The sequence below is a fragment of the Oncorhynchus masou genome, chromosome 24 (assembly GCF_036934945.1).
Source record: "Oncorhynchus masou masou isolate Uvic2021 chromosome 24, UVic_Omas_1.1, whole genome shotgun sequence".
Lineage (NCBI taxonomy): Eukaryota > Metazoa > Chordata > Actinopteri > Salmoniformes > Salmonidae > Oncorhynchus > Oncorhynchus masou.
In genome coordinates, this window is record NC_088235.1 from 101,060,753 (window position 1) to 101,074,945 (window position 14,193).

Genomic DNA, 14,193 nt, shown 5'->3' on the forward strand with positions numbered 1-14,193 from the left:
TAATGTTAGCTAGCTAGAATGAGCTGTAGCTGACGTTAGCTAACTAGCCAGCCAGAGACCCAACCAGCTAGCTAATTCCACCAACTCGTTTACACACTTTATAGTTCCTATTCTATCATCAATGTTTTTTTCTGAACACAGTTTAGTTTCGCCCTGTGTAACCACTGTCTCTAAAAATAGAAGAGTAGCGAGTATTTGCCACAGGATGTCGCCACAGCATATGTTTTGGCTATCCGGCTCTGTAAACTAGGCTAAAAATCACAGTGAACAAGCCTCACTCCATTTCCATAGATGTTTATTTTTTAGATTAGACACATCTAATTTATAGACAAAAGAGAGTAGGTGTAGACGGCTGTTTGATACAGCACAGTAACTCTCAATATCTTAATGCCCCACAGCAAATATCTCTGTGATTAGGCTTAACTGCAGAGATGTCCACAAAGAGACCCAAGAGCACAACCACTACCAGTAAGGGGAAAGGTATGTATGATCCCTTCAGTACATCTGACTTTTTTTGTATCATACTTCACCTGTCATGTTTATTTTCCTAATTTTAATGATACTAATGCAAATGTACATGAAAAGTAAAATAAAAGTACATCAAGTATGACAATTCACATTTTCTGCTGTTTTGAATGAATGTAGACAAAAAGGCTGATGAGTCTGCAGGAAGTGTTGCAGGGTCTGGTAAGATTTAATTGATGCATTATATAACTATTTAATCAAAAATGTTCCTGAATATTCCTGGCTCTATTGGCTCTTTTGCTGTATATCAAACTTATGATACTGCAATGGTTATAACTTAGATATAGAACATTAAGTGTAAACTACCCCAGCATGAGTTCAGTGAATTCCCTGGGTTTTTGGCTGCTCCAGAAATGTAGACAGCTGACACTGTTCCTCTGCTGATTCCCATGAAATTCCATAAACCATTAGCAACCTGAACTCTGCTTTCTGAATAGGCTGGCGATGGGTCCCTAACAAGGTTTGGGAGGAACCGATTACATGTAATCAGTTTTTATTTTATTTTTATATTGTAATCAGATTACATTAAAATACATTGACTGTTTTCTCAATGACATTTAATTCAACATTGAAAAATGCCGCAAGTTTAAGTTTGTTCCAACTGAGCAGGTCTGACCACAAGTCAGAAACCACTATGTTGACACCAAAAGTATTTGATGGACCCGTTTAGTTTTCTAACACCTCTTAATGGGTAAGTAATCTAAACGTAACTTTAAGTAATCAGATTTCGTTACTGAGTAAAATTTTGGACAGGTAACTAGTAACTGTAACGGATTACATTAGAAATAAACCTACCCAATACTGGTCCCTAACACAAAGGGTCATGTGAAAACTATTTTCCTTAATTACTGCAGCCTCTGCCATAGTAGAATATGACTATAGCCTTACAACGTAGTCCTAAGGCACTAATTCCCCTCTTGTGAACAATCAGGTCTATCTGATAAACACCTGCATGATCTACATCTGGCCTCTCATCACATTACCATCGTAGCAGAAAGAAACACAGTACACAAATGTGTTCCTGTTCCACAACAAACAAGACAGAAAACAACATCTTTCGGCAAACTACCCTCCTGATTGAATGACAAGCCTGTATTTGATTGCTTCCATCTGTGTAAGAGGGGCTGTATACCCTATGCATGCTTTTCATGTGAGCGTGGGTGTACTGTTGCAAACCCTGTGGACATACACATAACTGTTGGTATATTTCTCTACAACTCAATCTCATACCTTCATTGTCAGAGGGAGTGCTGCTTTCATGTGTTTCAGCGCCACCCCTGCAAACATGCTTTTGGTCTTCCATCTCAATTTGAAGTCTTATCAAATGCCGGCCAGACCAGCAGAAGGAAAGGGGTATCTTTTTACTTTAGATTAGGTCATCGGCTATCATGTAAAGGGAACATGATAGCATTATGCACTTGGGAGGGTTGTCTCACTTGATGCAGTATGATACAGCCATATTGAATGTAATGTGTTGGAGAATAGTTGGAGCTATATGCTTGGTCTATCTTCTGTCATTTAAAGAGATGTCTTAGACAAACTCCAATACATGTACTGGATTTAAAATGTGTGGTGTTGGTGGTAACAATATGATTCACAAACACTTTATATGGATTTTACCTTGAAAGGGGAAAGCACCTGTTTTTCATATGTTACATTTAACCTCTCATCATCACTCAAACATAACATAATTTCCATAATTACCACATGGCATGTTTAACACATCACCCACTGTAAATGAATAGTGTGAGTTTCCACTACAATAATTTGGCATGGGCGCTGGTGGTCTGAATACAAAGGGAAGACACACCTAGTTAGGAAGTGGTTACTTAAGATGTACTTCAGCATTCTCTGGGTCTCCTCAGCCTCAACCCTGTGGAAAGGCTTTGATGCAGGCCACAGGTGAGATGAGAGCTATAATTATGCAAAGGCCTGTTTACTATAGTATGCAATGCACTGTAAGCCTGTGTTTATGTCCAAGATAAGTTTATTTTAGTAAGTATACAAGAGAAGCTTCCTAGCCTGTTTACCAAAAGGCTACAAAGGGAATACTGTCGTGCTCTGGTGTTATACACATGGCGTTACTGGAATCATGTTGTTCTTCTGATTGTTTGTAGGCTGGTGATGATGTTTGTATTATCATGCTTTTTTACAGTCAGATAAAACACAATTAAGAACAGTGCTGTACGTTTTTGTATTTGATCTTTTCTTGTTAGGGCAACTGGGAATTGGAGGTACACTCTAGGGTAGGCCACAGCACAGCAAAATGTATTGCAACAGAAAACAGAAGTATGTGTGTTCTTATTGGACAAATTCCCTGAACAGTCTGACCCTTTTCCCCCTCACATCAAGGTCATCCTAATGACATCTTTCCCTTGACGTTGACCTCGGCTACCCAGGAGCTGTTTGGGTGTCGCTGTGACGAGGACGTCACGGGGGACAACCCCTACAAGATCCTGAGGAAAGAGGACATTGTGCAGGACATGAGGATGAGGGCAGCTGTGTCTGATTTCAGCCCCATGAAGCAGCTGGTGCTGGTAGGCTGATCTCTATGTCATTGTTATTGTTGTCATACAGAGGAAGCATAAAGGCAATCCCGTGTGGCTCAGTTGGTAGAGCTTGCAAAGCCAGGGTTGTGGGTTTGATTCCGACGGGGGACCAGTATTAAAATATATTAACTCACGACTAAGTCGCTCTGGATAAGAGTGTCTGCTAAATTACTAAAATGTCATATCCTCCCAACCAATATGATGATTGATTCACATGGCCTCATGTTTAGGTTGAGGGGTCTGGGGGAAAAACACTGCCTCAGTTCCTAGCCTGGTCCCATATCTGTTTATGCTGTCTTTAACCATAACAAAACGGTCGCACCGCCTCTGTTTTAGTAAAAAGCTGATGGATGGGCCTGGAGAAATGTAACCACTCTGAGATTAATAGATGCAAGGACCCTCCATAATATCAAAATTATTGTTTTAACCATGCTATTACATGTACAATGTTTACAAACATTGGGGGAAAACAAGCTTATCTGTTGGGTTCTCATGGAGTGTGACAGTTGAACTAACCTCATGAGGCATTTTTCCTATTTTGTTGCCTTACAACCTGGAATCTTTTTTGGGGGGGGTTGTATCATTTGATTTACACAACATGCCTTTGTAACGGATGTGAAACGGCTAGCTTAGTTAGCGGTGCGCGCTAAATAGCGTTTCAATCGGTGACGTCACTTGCTCTGTGACCTTGAAGTAGTGGTTCCCCTTGCTCTGCAAGGGCCGTGGCTTTTGTGGAGCGATGGGTAACGACGCTTCAAGGGTGACTGTTGTTGATGTGTGCAGAAGGTCCCTGGTTCCCGCCCGGGTATGGGCGAGGGGACGGTTTAAAATTATACTGTTACACCTACCATTTTGAAGATGCAAAATATATATTTTTTGTTAAACAAACAAGAAATAAGACAAAAAACTGAACTTGAGCATGCATAACTATTCATCCCCCCCCAAAGTCAATACTTTGTAGAGCCACCTTTTGCAGCAATTACAGCTGCAAGTCTCTTGGGGTATGTTTCTATGAGCTTGGCACATCTAGTCACTGGGATTTTTGCCCATTCTTCAAGTCAAAACTGCTCCAACTCTTTCAAGTTAGATAGGTTCTACTAGTGTACAGCAATCTTTAAGTCATACCACAGATTCTCAATTGGATTGAGGTCTGGGCTTTGACTAGGCCATTCTAAGACATTTAAATGTTTCCCCTTAAACCACTCAAGTGTTGCTTTAGCAGTATGCTTAACGTCATTGTCCTGCTGGAAGGTGAACCTCTGTCCCAGTCTCAAATCTCGGGAAGACTGAAACAGGTGTCCCTTAAGAATTTCCCTGTAATTAGCTCCATCCTTCATTCCTTCAATTCTGACCAGTTTCCCAGTCCCTGAAGATAAAATACATCCCCACAGCCTGATGCTCCTACCACCATGCTTCACTGTGGGGATGGTGTTCTCGGGTGATGAGAGATGTTGGGTTTGCGCCAGACATAGCATTTTCCTTGATGGCCAAAAAGGTACATTTTAGTCTCATCTGACCAGAGTTTCATATGTTTGGGGAGTCTCCCACATGCGTTTTGGCGAACACAAAACGTGCTTGCTTATTATTTTCTTTAAGCAATGGCTTTTTTTTCTGGACACTCTTCTGTAAAGCCCAGCTCTGTGGAGTGTTTGGCTAAAAGTGGTTCTATGGACAGATACTCCAATCTCCGCTGTGGAGCTTTGCAGCTCCTTAATCTTTGGTCTCTTTTTTGCCTCTCTGATTAATGCCCTCTTTGCCTGGTCCATGAGGTTTGGTGGGCCCTCTCTTGTCAGGTTTGTTGTGGTGCCATAGTCTTTCCATTTTTTAGTAATTGATTTAATGGTGCTCTGTGAGATGTTCAAAGTTTCTGAACCAACCCCTGATCTGTACTTCTCCACAACTTTGTCCCTGACCTGTTTGGAGAGCTCCTTGATCTTCATGGTGCCGCTTGCTTGGTGGTGCCCATTGCTTAGTGATGTTGCAGACTCTGGGGTCTTTCTGAACAGGTGTATATATACTGAGATCATGTGACACCTAGATTGCATACAGGTGGACTTTATTTAACTTCTGAAGGTAATTGGTTGCACCAGATCTTATTTAGGAGCTTCATAGCAAAGGAGGTGAATACATATGCACCACTATTCTGTAGTATTTGTTTTAGAATTTTTTGAAACAAGTAATTTTTTTCATTTCACTTCACCAATTTGGACTATTTTGTGTATGACCATTACATGAAATCAATCCAAAAATGGATGTAGCAGCTACAGATTGCCCCTTTAAGTCTATCAAAAGTGTGCAAGTTAGAGCATATTTTTCTCCTCACAAACATCCTTTCTGAGTTTAAGTAATCATCTAGTTTTTCAAAAGAATCTGTAATCTGATTACAATATTTTAGCTGGTAACATAAGGGATTACAGTTACCATGCCTTTACATGTAACGGATTACATGTAATCTGTTATTCCCCAACCCTGATCTACAAATATCACTCCGCTGTGTGGGGTAGTGCTGTTTCCATGGTGATGTGTGTGTGGTTGTTTGTCCTCTCTAAGACCTTGAGACAACAATTCAGGTTCTCACTGACCAAGACCCCCCCAGCCCTTATAAATTATCTACTAATTCACGTTTCCCTCACAATGGCACTCATTAAGAGTAAAAAAAATCTGGTTTTGAAAATATATCACTGTTTTAGTCAAATTGTACTTACATGTTATGCCAACCTGCTAGTCTCTGTGTGTGCAGTGCACTGTGCTCTCAATACCCTCTATCCTATGTGATACAACAGGACTACCCTGAAGATGAGCTCCTCCTGGTCTACGACAGAGACTTCATCTACGGATCCAGCTTCTACCTGGTTCTAACAGCAGATGCCAAGGAGAGGCACCTTAAGGTGAGTCCATTTACCACCAGTATTCTCCTCTTCAGAAGAAGAAAAAAACATTTTAAAAACAGTACTATGTGATATACTAGGGGGAAAACGCCCTTTACTACTGGAAATGAATGATAAAGTGATTATAAAATAAGTAAAGAAAGTAATGATTCAAATTCAAAACATCTAAAGAAGAATATCATTCATGTCTTCAATTTAATCCCTTTTACTCACGACAGTGTTCTCTGTATGTCTTGCCCATGTAGCCTGTAGTTGCTTTGGGAGTTGAGGTATCTTTGGAGCGGGAGCCGTCGGAGGTGTTTGCAGCACAGAAAACCTCTGAACCCCAGCCCTGGGTCTCTCTGGGCAGCGAACAGGAGATAGAGGAAGAGTCTGTCACTGACTCCAGACCCAGGGTAAAACACCGGAACAACATTTAGGGCCCGAAAATAGAATTCAAATATCAAAACAGAAAATAAAATTGTTACTAAATGATTGTTCTGAATGAATTAGATAATGAACTAATGGCTAAATTGTCTCTCATTCATTCTTCTTTCTCCTCCTCCGTCTCAGTTGAAGTATAGGATCTCCAGGGTGCGGAGGGAGTTTGGGGCACCGATCTTCTTCTCTGACCGTAATGCCATGGAGACCAAGGATGGCTTCATTGAATGTACCCCCTACCAGGACAAGAACTTCAGCCTCAAGCAGATGGAGAGACACACTGGGGTGCAGACTATCCCCAACCTCAAGAGCTCCATCACCCAAACACAGTGGTAGGACCTGTTGTAACTAGAGCCAGGTAGAACAGGGGAAGAAAATAGACCATGGTACAGTCCTGTAGCTACTAGTCCACATTGGCAGTACCTAACAATGTCGGAAGTGTTGTAATGATTCATCACTTTTTTTTTTATGAATCATTACAATGAATCATCAAATGCTTTATCGTTTTAGAATGACTACACCCTGTACTGAAAGATTATCTGAATTGAACATTGAAGCAAAAGTTTGCCTACTTTATCCATTATTGTTCTGTTCCATAGGACATATCCAAGGAGTATGTGCACGCAGTACGAACCCAGAGAGTTCAGCGAGGAGAAGAAAGAGAACTGCCTCCAATCTGAGAAGCTGAAGAATTTTGTCAACTCTGTGGCCCCCAGGTAAGGGATCATTTAAATTATGGATACGATCGAGTCTCTGGGACTCAATGGGAGCGTTTTAATGCATGGAATGACTGAAAGCCAACCAGAGTTATACATTATAGTACAGCCTTGAGGCCTTGAGGAATCCACTCTCATACATTATGAAAGCCAAGGCCTGATCAAGATATGCACAAAGCAACTTATGGAGACTTAACTTTTCTTCTGGCAATTCTCCATGGTTTATGCTGATGTATGTTTTCTGCTCATTATCTAAGCTCTAATGTTTTTTTTTAAGTCAATTTAAAATAACATTTTATTGACTAGTATTCGATAAAGTCCTATCCTATCTGTATACCATCAATCTATTACATGACCTACTGTGTTCTACATTACATCCTGTTCTGTACATCAGACTAGTCTGGTTACCAATCTTTTTAGCTAACTTTCCACTCCTTGCCATTCCTGAATATTTGGCAAATGACAGGAGTGACCAGGAGTGGAATGTAATAGCTGAGCAGAGACAGGATCCAGGCTAACATAAAAAATAAAACATCTGAGAAGGAGAGATGAGAGTATTACTTCAAAAAAAAATATATATATATATATATAGTTTATCTTTTGTTAGTCAGCACCTCACCTGACGGCCGAGATATACTGTAGATGGGTTAACTGACAATGTCACAAAAGTTGTTTTATACTCTACAGTAACTCGCCTAGCCACGCTATGGCCGCCTGCATGTGGGTGCTAACAAGCTAGCAAGCATGCTAGGTAGTGCTACATATCAACAGCCATTGTCAGCCAATCCAGTTGGGGTTGGAAGCTATGGTGAGCTTCGATTGGTTACTTGCGCCGTAATATCGCTGTAGATTTGCATAAAGTTCAGCTTTGCCCAACTTTAGTCCCGCCTTGTTCAGCTCCCTCGCCCATGCTCGCATCGCCCAACGGTCCCCCCGCCCACTCTACTTCTCACAACTTTCCTTCTATTGAAAATGAAGGGGAAGCCGCTGTTTCACCGCGCGATGCCATCTCGAGTGTATACGCCCTGTAATGATGTGTGTGTTCTTTATTAAATGAACTTCCCAGGTTTGAGATAGCCATCCAGCAGAATGAAATCATGGATGTGTTCTTTGACGACTGGAAGGCCCTGAGTGAGGAAGACAGTGGCTACGGACGGAAGGCTGACCCACACCTGAAGGAGTACCAGTCCTTCACTGACCTGCACTTCAGCAAGGAGAAGACCATCAGCAACATCAACTGGCACCCCACCATCAACGGTAAGGGACAGGAACATCATAGAAATAGAGTTACTAGAAGTTCCCCTTCAAGTCAATGAGGCTTTAATGAGTTGGCTGGTGGAAGTACAGCAGGAAGAGTCCTCATTAACCAGGAGGTATTAATCATATTTATATGAGGAACCTGGACACGGGGTCGAGACAAGGGGAACAGTACAGGTGCCTACTGTGACATAGAGTCATTACAACACTGGTCACTTTAATAATGTTTACATACTGTTTCAACCACTTTATAAGTATATACTGTATTGTAGTCATGGCTCCTCCTATATAATACATTTGTTCATTTTTTTGGATTATGCGTGTATTGTTATTGTATTGCTAGGTATTACTGCACTGTTGGAGCGAGTAGAAACACAAGCATTTCACTGCACCTAATAACATCTGCAAATCTGTTTAAACAACCAATAAACTTTGAATTGAATGATAAGTATTCTGTATGTTCTGTTCAGTAGCGGTACATTACTGTTCCTTCATTTTGACAGACAGTCACCCCTGTATATCACTGTCTGTCTGCTAAATGTAAATGATTTGCACTGATCTTTTTTTGGGCCACAGTAACAATCATTCATAACCACAGTCACACTGCAGACCCTTCAATACATGTATGGTTCTGTTAACGTTATGACAGTGTTTATCACAATCACCTTTAAGTACATTTACATGTGCGCGGAATTCGAGCTGGCGAAATAGTGCTAAACAGAATAAACAGACAGAAGGAACAGACAGAAGGTACAGACAGAAGGTACAGGCAGAAGGTACAGGCAGAAGGTACAGGCAGAAGGTACAGAAGGAAGGTACAGAAGGAAGATACAGACAACATCCACATACAGATGGGTATACAGACACAATCTGTATTACACATAGTAAGAAAGAATATGTGGTTGTGTTTAGGTGTGATAGCGGTGGCTGTGACAGAGAGGCTGTCCTTCGAGGACAGGATCAATGGCTCCACTAAGCTGCTCCTAAACCCCTCCCTCATTCTCTTCTGGAGCTTCTCTGATCCCATCAACCCACAGGTATGGTATGGCAAAGTCTTCTCTTTCATTTCATCCTCTTCTACCTCTCGCTCTCTGGATAAATCCTCACTGACAGCTTACAAGCAATATCTCTCTTCTCACCCTTGACTCACGTCAGATCTGTTTGAGATGAGCTCTTTTAAAAAGAGAATGGCTTTAGAAGTTGCTTTGAACTGTCATTCAATGCCTTTGTTTGGTTAAGTTGAAGTAAGAGCCTCTTAATTAATTACAATTGAGTTGAGCAGTCGAATTTATCCAAGGATAATAGAGCCATTATAGAGTACTGTATATGAGGTGGTTTAGGGATTTAAAAAAAATACTGCAATACATTTTCAGCAGATAAAATAAACAAATTTGATAGGAATAGACCAGATTCAGCTCTGCACTTGTTAGTAATATACTAAATTCAGCTTTGCACTTGTTAGGAATAGACCACATTTAGTGCTGCACTTGAACATAATGTAGCCTAACTCATTGTTTTGCATTACAAAGCTGTTTCTCTGTTATTTTTTTGTTTGTTTTATGTTCAGTGAAATGGAATCATTTGCACATGGGATTAGCCAAGGCCATAGATTTCAAATGCTGAGTGTATTGAATGACTAGAATAAATAAATACATTCGATGGCAAGGGACCATAGTACTTGAAAGTCTCTCTCTGCTTTGAAATGTAATGCCTCAGCCCACTGTAACGCTGTGGGTTTCTCTTTTTCTGCTGTTTGCAGTTGCTGTTGGAGTGCCCAGACGACGTCTTCTCCTTTGAGTTCTGCCCTTCCGACCCAAATATTATTGTTGGTGGCTGCATGAACGGCCAGGTTCTGACTCCGTCTCTCTCTCTCTCTCTTTCTCTCTCGCTCTCTCCATCTCTTTACTGCTAAGTTAAGATATTTCTATTGCCCTCTTTGGTGCTGCTGACCAAATGTTTATCTCTTGATGTTAATACTCCTCTCAACTATGTTCTCTCTCACTCAGGTTCTTTGTGCTGTTGTCATCTCAGGTTGTGTTATGGAATATGGGATATATCCACACATGTATTTCCCTCTCTCTCTCCCTTCCCTTTCCCTCTCCCCCCTCCTGCTCCCTCTCCCTCATCCTCTCTCCCTTTCCCTCACTCCCTCCTTCTATCCCTCCCTTCCTCGCTCCCTATCTACCTAGCTCCCTGTCTCTGTTTCAGTGCCCACTAACTGTCAGCACTGTGGAGTTTTTCTTATGAGGCCGTATTATATAACCATCTCGAGTAGATTTCATTTCCCATGTCCTCCATCCCAGGCCTCACTGGCCTCACTGGCTTCATTTCAAGGGAATCTGATAAAACAGATAAATAGCTGTTTATAGAAGGTGCAGCTTTCTTTTCGTTCTCTCCTTGTTATCTTTATCCTCTTTGGCCATTATCCTCCATTGTTTTCTCCATGGTTTTCTTTCATGAAATTTTCCTATTAAACTGAAGCATTAATAATACGTTAAAAGGAGAGGGTTTTATGAGAGGTGAAGGTGTAGTTGTTGATCCACCCTGAGTAATACACTTATTTGTGTTGTTGTCATCTCAGGTTGTGTTATGGGATATATCCACCCATGTAGAACAATTACAAGGCACACGCACCAGTGGTGGAAAGAACATAGCAGCAAACACCAACGCTTTAGTAAGTACTAATCAACGTTCTGTCCTGATCACACTGACTCAATCCCAATGGCATACTTCTGCAGATGAGGTCATTGCAAGTCTATGAGGGGTCCCAATTCTGGTTCATAATATTATCTTCAATCTAGATGCCCAGTTCTAAGCTAAGTTTTAGAGTTAAAGCCCTGTGACGCAGTGAAATGATGACACATTGGCTTGCCGGGTTTCTCTTCATCCTCAGCCTTTAATTAAAGGGGAATGCAGCGGTCCTGATGGTCCTTTTCAAGCCAACCCTGGCGATCACAGCAAGCCAGACCTAACCCATATACTTAGGCAGCTTAGCCCCACAAACCTCAACTCTGTCCAGGTCAGACCTAACCAAAGCCTGTTACAAGGGCAACATTACTACAACATTATAGACAATCTCTGACCTAACCTAACCATATACTGTGGCAAAACCAGCCTTAACTAGTAAGCAGAAAACCTGGAACCCCAAAGCTGTTGCCTGCCACATCCATCCCATTTCCAATGGGGTGGGACGATTCCAGTATTGCGATATTCATTAGTATCGTGGCAAGGAAACAAAACATGAAGCAGATTTCACTTCTTTAAGAAACAAACATGGACACAAATATCATTATGTTGTCATCCAGACTCACATGTATTTATTTTCCAACCTATAGCACACAATATTTTACAGCAAGTTTTTAAAGAACTAAAGAGCTTGGTCAACTTCATGTTTTCATGTTTGCAGTGGAAAAATATTGCGATACTGTTATCGTCACAGCCCTAATATCCAACCTTCATTAGTCTCTATCTCAGTTTATTCTTTCTTTATTACCTAGTAGAATATGATAGCTGCTGCATCCGTCTTCCTTCCCTCCATACACTGTGTCCCTGTTCACTCCAGAGCCAACATCCAGTATCCAGAGTCAACAACACCAACACACACCACACTCCAGTTGTTGCCTAACCCCTCTATGCCCTTGATAGGTCTTTCATGGCCTAAAACACACACACACACACACACACACACACACACACACACACACACACACACACACACACACACTCCACACTCCAGTTGTTGCCTAACCCCTCTATGCCCTTGATAGGTCTTTCATGGCCTAAAACACACACACACACACACACACACACACACACACACACACACACACACACACACACACACACACACACACACACACACACACACACTCCAGTTGTTGCCTAACCCCTCTATGCCCTTGATAGGTCTTTCATGGCCTAAAACACACACACACACACACACACACACACACACACACACACACACACACACACACACACACACACACACACACACACACACACCTGATTACAGCTATGTGTTTTCAGAACAAAATGGCAGTTCTATCAGCTAAAGATGTCCTTTACTAGCACCTGTTAATGCCTTGTAAACCCCCCGTACGGTTTTAAGGGAACGTGTGTATGTCCTAACCTGCCATATTCACACCTTTTGTTGAGACAGGCTATGTCCCAAATGGCACACTATCCCCTACATAGTGCCCTACTTTTGACCAGAGCCCTATTTTCCCCGGTCAAAAGTAGTGCGCTACAGTATATAGGGAAAAGGGTGCCATAACCCAGTAGACATGCACAAACAGTAACATATACAGCACTCTCCAAGCATGCAGCTTTACTGCTAAGTCTACATCTCTTTCCGATCAGCCAGTGATCTCAGCCTTAATGAGAAACAGATCCAACGACAGCGGTGGCCAAAGTGCAAAGTGAAATCACATGCACTGCTCTAGGTCCTAAACCATTTAGAGCAAAAAACTAAAGTCCTTCTGTATATAATATAAACCACATTCTTCATTTCCACTGTTAGCAAAGCAACTAACTGTATATTATTTGAATTCTGTCTTTAGTAGAATAGAAAGGACAATTCTGGGACATTAAAGTATTTCACTCTGTATCCTCCATAGTGCTATTATGGTATGGAATCTGTTGATTGACCTGACAGTGCTTATGCCACCCTGCTGTTTGCTGTTTACTGTATTGTGTGACTAACACCCTGCTGTTTGCTGTAATCCCTGTGTGTTTGTCACCCCAGCAGGGCTTTGAAGACAAGCGGGAGAATGAAACCCCTGTGGTGCGTTACTGTGCTGTCTCAGGCATAGAGAATGGCCACAAAGCACCCATTACAGACATCCAGTGGCTGCCGGGAACCTTTGAGGTACGGAGTTACTGTAGGGGGATGAGGGGAGGAACTGTAGGGGGATGAGGGGAGGAACTGTAGGGGGATGAGGGGAGTTACTGTAGGGGGATGAGGGGAGGAACTGTAGGGTGATGAGGGGAGGAACTGTAGGGGGATGAGGGGAGTTACTTTAGGGGAATGAGGGGAGGAACTGTAGGATGAGGGGAGTTACTGTAGGGTGATGAGGGGAGGAACTGTAGGGGGATGAGGGGAGGAACTGTAGGAGGATGAGGGGAGGAACGGGGGATGAGGGGAGGAAATGTAGGGGGATGAGGGGAGGAACTGTAGGGTGATGAGGGGAGGAACTGTAGGGGGATGAGGGGAGGAACTGTAGGGGGATGAGGGGAGGAACCTGGTGGGATGAGGGGAGGAACTAGGGGGATGAGGGGAGTTACTGTAGGGGGATGAGGGGAGGAAATGTAGGGGGATGAGGGGAGTTACTGTAGGGGGATGAGGGGAGTAACTGTAGGGGGATGAGGGGAGGAACTGTAGGGGGATGAGGGGAGGAACTGTAGGGGGATGAGGGGAGGAACTGTAGGGGGATGAGGGGAGTTACTGTAGGGGGATGAGGGGAGTTACTGTAGGGGGATGAGGGGAGGAACTGTAGGGGGATGAGGGGAGGAACTGTAGGGGGATGAGGGGAGTTACTGTAGGGGGATGAGGGGAGTTACTGTAGGGGGATGAGGGGAGGAACTGTAGGGGGATGAGGGGAGTTACTGTAGGAGGATGAGGGGGGAACTGTAGGGGGATGAGGGGAGGAACTGTAGGGGGATGAGGGGAGGAACTGTAGGGGGATGAGGGGAGGAAATGTAGGAGGATGAGGGGAGGAACTGTAGGGGGATGAGGGGAGGAACTGTAGGGGGATGAGGGGAGGAACTGTAGGGGGATGAGGGGAGGAACTAGGGGGATGAGGGGAGGAACTAGGGGGATGAGGGGAGGAACAAGGG

General features: G+C 42.8%; 1 protein-coding gene across 2 annotated transcripts in view; it reads left to right on the forward strand.

Annotated features, from left to right (window-relative positions):
- Positions 1-14,193, forward strand: part of dnai3 (dynein axonemal intermediate chain 3) — a 29,229-nt gene that overhangs the window by 360 nt on the left and 14,676 nt on the right. The window contains exons 2-13 of one of the 2 annotated variants that reach the window (XM_064935894.1): positions 399-480; positions 646-687; positions 2,878-3,062; positions 5,858-5,962; positions 6,208-6,357; positions 6,515-6,714; positions 6,982-7,098; positions 8,165-8,355; positions 9,268-9,392; positions 10,115-10,204; positions 10,937-11,029; positions 13,103-13,225. In XM_064935894.1, the coding sequence (XP_064791966.1) occupies positions 432-480; positions 646-687; positions 2,878-3,062; positions 5,858-5,962; positions 6,208-6,357; positions 6,515-6,714; positions 6,982-7,098; positions 8,165-8,355; positions 9,268-9,392; positions 10,115-10,204; positions 10,937-11,029; positions 13,103-13,225 (1,470 nt within the window). In that variant the 5' untranslated portion in view covers positions 399-431. The remainder of the gene's footprint in view (positions 1-398; positions 481-645; positions 688-2,877; positions 3,063-5,857; positions 5,963-6,207; positions 6,358-6,514; positions 6,715-6,981; positions 7,099-8,164; positions 8,356-9,267; positions 9,393-10,114; positions 10,205-10,936; positions 11,030-13,102; positions 13,226-14,193) is intronic. The other variant, XM_064935896.1, reaches the window with a different exon arrangement.